Source organism: Mustela nivalis (genome assembly GCF_964662115.1).
Source record: "Mustela nivalis genome assembly, chromosome: 1".
Taxonomy (NCBI): Eukaryota; Metazoa; Chordata; class Mammalia; order Carnivora; family Mustelidae; genus Mustela; species Mustela nivalis.
The window spans coordinates 209,522,888-209,528,594 of record NC_139020.1 but is presented as its reverse complement, the minus strand read 5'-3'; the positions used below and the strand labels follow the sequence as shown (position 1 = coordinate 209,528,594).

The following is a 5,707-nucleotide window of genomic DNA, read 5'->3' as shown; positions in this document are numbered from 1 at the left end:
CTGTTTTTCTGAAAATAAAATAATTAATTTAAAAAATAGGTATTTCAATTTTGAAAAAAAAAAACTGATCAAGTTCTTTTTACTCTCCAGTTCAATTAAATCTTAATTGGTATTGGTGGTACTCACACATGAGGATTTTTAAAGTGTATCAGATGTTTCAAACATGAAGCCAAGATTGAGAACCAGTGGCATACATGCTCTCATACAACCTGCATCAATAGATTTGCTCAAAGCCCAAGTTTTAAGGGAAATAGACGTGACAGTGAAAATGGGTGAGAATATATTTCATTGTTTATTTAAATTCAATTAATTAACATACAATGTATGATTAATTTTTAAATAGAGATTAGTGAGTTATCAGGCTTTTGTAATTCTCAGAGCTCATTACACCATGTACCCTCCTGAATGTCCATCACCCAGTTACCCTATACCCCAAACCCTTCCATCTAGCAAACCTCAGTTTGTTTCCTTTTTTTAAGATTTTATTTATTTAACAGAGATCACAAGTAGGCAGAGAAGCAGACAGAGAGAGAGGTGGAATCAGGCTCACTGTTGAGCAGAGCACCAGATGTGGGGCTCAATCCCAGGATCCCGAAGGCAGAGGATTTAACCCACTGAGCCACCCAGGCACCCCATATCTCAGTTTGTTTCTTATCATTAAGAGTCACTTTTGGTTTGTCTCCCTCTTTACTTTCATCTGGTTTGATTTTTTTCTCTCTATTCTATGATCCTCTGTTTTGTTTCTTAAATTCCACATATCAGTGAGATCATATGATAATTGTCTTTCTCTGATTGACTTATTTCCCTTACCATAACACCCTCTAGTTCCACCCATATATTTTCAAGTGGCAAGATTTCATTTTCTGATGGCTGAGTAGTATTCCAGAGAATATATTATAGAAGATAGTTTGAATTTCTACAGGATACCCGGGTCATTGGTTACAAATACAGAGGATTCCACAGGTTAATAAGATTCAATTGTGCAGTGATTTTGCCATCCAGTACCAGAATATTCCCTTAATTCCATCCAAGGAGTACCAAGATAATCAATATTTAGATATGACAAATCAGGAGGAATGGGAACCATGAGCTACCAAATTATATGACCAAAGAGGCATCTTTGCCAATTCCATATGTTTAGTTTTGCAATCATTTATAGTTAACAGACAAAAAAAGTCCAAGACTAGACTGTTCTGTTAAGGAGCCTCTGCAAAGCTCTCTTGACGTCCCTGTTCCGCAGGCTGTAAATGAAGGGATTCAGCATGGGAACAACCAAAGCATACATAACTGAGGTCACTGCACCCTGCCTGGGAGAATGGGAAACAGCTGAACTGAGGTATACACCAAGAGCTGTACCATAAAACAAAATAACAACTGACAGGTGAGAGACACAGGTGGAAAAGGCTTTGTACTTCCCACCTGTGGATGGGACTCTCATAATGGAGGAAACAATTCGTGTATAAGAAAAAAGGATCCCTGAGAGTGGAACACCACCAAAGATGGCACCAATAAAATACATTAGTATGCTGTGGATGGAGGTATCAGAGCAGGCAAGGTGGAAGAGTTGAGGTGCATCACAAAAGAAATGATGAATTTCCACATTTGTGCAGAAGGTGAGTTGGGACACCATCAAACAATGAATCTGAGAGTCTAAGAGACTGCCAAAAAATGACATCAGGACCAACAAGCCACAGAGGCATGGGTTCATGATGACTGAGTAGTTCAGAGGGTGACAAATGGCCACAAACCGGTCATAGGCCATCACAGCCAGGAGCAGATTGTCCAAACACCCAAACAGGAAAAAAAAGGACACCTGAGTTAGGCAGCCTGCATAGGTAATAGACTTGCTGTGTGTTTGAATGTTCACCAGCATCTTGGGGATTGTCGTGGTGCTGAAACCAATATCAGCCAAAGACAGGTTGGAGAGGAAGAAGTACATGGGCCTGTGGAGTTGGGAGTCAGAGCTGATGGCCAGGATGATGAACAGGTTCCCAAGCACAGTGACCAGGTACATGAACAGGAACAGCCCAAAGAAAAAGGGCTCCAGTTCTGGATCATCTGAGAGGCCCAGGAGAAGGAACTCTGAGACAGCTGTTAGATTCTCTGCTTCCAGGCAGGTGCAACACCTCTCAAAAGAGAAGAGAGTATTGAATACACAAAACAAGTGTAGAGACACCCAGCTAAATGTGCCTATTTTGAGGCAAGCAATTTGCAATTGCCCAGGATACATCCCACTACCTTCAGCAACATTTCTCAATTGTAAACTCTTCTTAGAACTCTTTCCTTACTGCTGTCTGAGTTACTTACCTGTGTATATACATACACCCACTATGAAGATACTGAGCCAAAGAATGATAGAGAAACATACAAATATACAAACATAGAAATACCTAGTTATACTTGGCTTCAGAACTCATATTTGTTGCCAGTAAAAACTGAGTTTTCTTGCTTTCCCTGCATGATCCCATTCTCCTGCATTTCAGTTGCCCAAAGACAAACACTGTCATTAATGTGGTAGATGTATTTTCCTTTCAATATTTCCATAATATTATTAGTATTGATTTATGCATCCATAAACAGTTTTCTTAAAAATGTACTTAATACTATAATAATACACATATTGTTTCCTGAGTTCTCACTTACCACAAGAATGTGTTTTAAGTGTCTGTGAAATATATCCATCTATTTAAAGCACTTCAAAAGTGGCATAGTATTACCTGAAAGACGAACTTTAAGATCTCTTAATTTCTTATTACCCTTTTTTAAATTTTTATTATTTATTTATTTTCAGCATAACAGTATCATTATTTTTTCACCACACCCAGTGCTCCATGCAATCTGTGCCCTCTATAATACCCACCACCTGGTACCCCGACCTCCCATTACCCTTTTTAAAAAAAATATTTATTTATTCTGAGAGACACACAGAGAGAGTACAAGCCGGGAGAGGTAGAGGGAAAGGGAGAACTTTAAGCTGACTTCACACTGAGCCAGGGCCCAATGTGGGGTTCCATCTCGGGACTCTGAGATTGTAACCTGAGCCAAAATCAAGAGTTGGACACTTAGCTGACTGAGCCACCCAGGTGCCCCTTATTAGAATATTCCTAATAAAATTCTTGTGCCCACCTCTGTATTACACAAATGAGAATTTCTATAATATATAGGCATAAAAGATGATAACATTCTAAAAAATCAATATAGGTATGATTTTACTATTTATTATCTACATTTGTTTTCCTAATAGAAAGTATAGACAAAATCAACTTCATGTTTTTATTATCAAGGTATAGAATTAGAAAGGTCCCCAAAGTCTCTGTTCCAATGATCTTTCCATGATAAACCCAGAGGAGAATACCTATCTTGGATAAGGAATAATATTTTTATATAACTGATTTCCAAAATAGGCTGCAAAATGCATTACTATTCATAAAAAAATCTTATGATCTATAATATTCATGTAGTAAAGGCCCCAGTAAATCACTTATCCAATTTCCCTAATCACAGGTGAACTCACAGAATCCCAAGAGAAGGAATTCTTGGTCCTGTTTCTGTTTGCTCATCTGGAACTAAAGCACGTTTGAAAAGAAAGCAACCATTCTACACTGGTGTAGTGCACAGAGCCCCGGGATGGGAATCAGACTAAACATGGAGTTTATGTCAACATCCCAACCTCTCTGTGCTGTTATCCTCCATCTAGAAATGGGGAGAACATCAACCATATCAAGATATGTATGGCCTCTAAAAGAAGTTTGCACTGAATAAATATTAAGACATGGTTTGTAAATCAGAATAGCATTGTTATTGGAATGGTGGGTTTATGGGTGAAACCCAATCCTAAGAAAGGTTTAATGACTTTTATTTTATTATATATCAGGTAGAAGCCTGTCATGTCCCAGGAAATTCACTCAAGAATGCATGGAAATCGGGGTGCCTGGTGACTCATTGGTTAAGTGTCCAACTCTTGATTTCGTCTCAGGTTATGATTGCAGGTTTGAGGAATCAAGTCTGGCACCCACTTGCTCTCCCTCTCTAAAAAGAAATAAAAAGAGAAGAAAGAAAGAAAGAAAGAAAGAAAGAAAGAAAGAAAGAAAGAGAGAGAAAGAGAGGGTGGAAATGGTAAAATGTGTCTCAGTTGATTGCAGTAAAATTTGCCTCCCTTTCTATTTTTTTTTTTTGCCTCCCTTTCTCTTTTTCTCTATTTAATTTTCATCTTCTTTATGGAAATCTCCAGTAATTTTCAAATGAAGAGTCTATTAAGTGGAAAAAGATCGGTCTCTTAGAAAATCTGTGGAATAGATCCACTGTTTTATTTTTCATCTAGATCTATGAAACATCATTGGAAGGAAGCAAAGCACCCAGGGCATGGAACCCATGCAGTCTATTCTCTGTCTCTGAGAATCAAAGAAGGGTCCATTCAATATTTAACAGAGATCACTGGTGCTCTTGGAGCCTACACTGTTCCAAGCAAAGTCTAAGCTCTGAGAAATCAGAAATGACTGTGATTTAGTTGCTTCCCTCCAAACTCAGTATCTACCTGCATAACGACCAAAAAAAAAGTTCTCTCAGGATATAGGGAAAACTGGACCTTCTGATCACAGTATATTTTAGGTGGATAGATGGTGCTTAGCCTTTGTAATGACAATAACAACCACAATAATACCTAAAATTTACCTTATCCTTACTATATGCATCTAACATATTTAGTCACATGTTCAGTGCTCATCCTAATTCTTGCTCAGTATAGTTGTAGAAACTGGCTCAAAGACATTAAGAACTCACCCAGTGTCATACAGATGAAAGTAGAGCAGATACGATTCAGAATTTAGTGGTGGGTCTCTGAGGTGCATGAACTGACTTATTTGTTTTGTTTCCCTGCACTTCAGAGAGTTTAAGCAGAAGTCCAGAGGTCCTTTCCAAAATTGCTAAGATAGTCTTGCAACAGTTTTTTATCTCCTAAGAATGGAATCTAACATATTGACCCATATCTCCCTTAGAGATCAAGAGGGTCTAAATTTAAAAAAAAAAAAAGAGGGCCTAATTTATAGGAATGGGGGAGGAAGTGGAATATGAAGCAAAATCTGAGAGCTGAGATGAGAAAGAGAGCTACCCTGATTGTCATGAGCTGACTCTTTATGATCTCTACCTTCATCTCAGCCTTCTTTTCTACAGTTGATGCAGCAGGTGACACTAACGGCTCTCTGGTGTCTTATAGCATGAACAGCCAAACAGGAAGAGCCCAGCAAGGAGAGGTCTTTGCCTGGAGTAACAGGAAAGAGAGGTGAGAATTGGATAGGCAGGAGAGAATACTGTCTGGGTAGCCTGTGAACAGTCTCACTGTCTGCATTCAAACCTGAATTCATCCCCTGTCTACCCCAGGATCTGGAAAAACTTAAAAAGCTTCTGCATAGCAAAGAAAACAATCAACAATACTAAAAGGCAACTATGGTATGGAAGACGATATTTGCAAATGCTATATCTGATAAAGGGTTAGTCTCCAAAATATGCAAAAAACTTATGAAACTCAACACCCCAAAAACAAATAATCCAACTAAAACATGAACAGAGGACATGAATAGATAATTTTCCAAAGAAGACATACAGATGGCCAACATTGCTCATCGTCAGGGAAATGAAAATCAAAGCTACCATATTACTTCACACCTGTCAGAATGGCTAAAATCAACAATACAAGAAACAAGAGTTGGTG

The 5,707-nt window shown here is 38.3% G+C and overlaps 1 protein-coding gene across 1 annotated transcript; it reads right to left on the bottom strand.

Moving 5' to 3' along the window:
• Window positions 1-1,183: 1,183 nt before the first annotated feature.
• Window positions 1,184-2,104, bottom strand: LOC309865829 (olfactory receptor 7E178-like; the record flags this gene model as incomplete). Its single annotated transcript, XM_082732676.1, has 1 exon — window positions 1,184-2,104. Exon 1 carries the CDS (start codon window positions 2,012-2,014, stop codon window positions 1,184-1,186), a length of 831 nt encoding a protein of 276 aa, XP_082588802.1. The 5' UTR covers window positions 2,015-2,104.
• Between the last annotated feature and the right edge of the window lie 3,603 nt (window positions 2,105-5,707).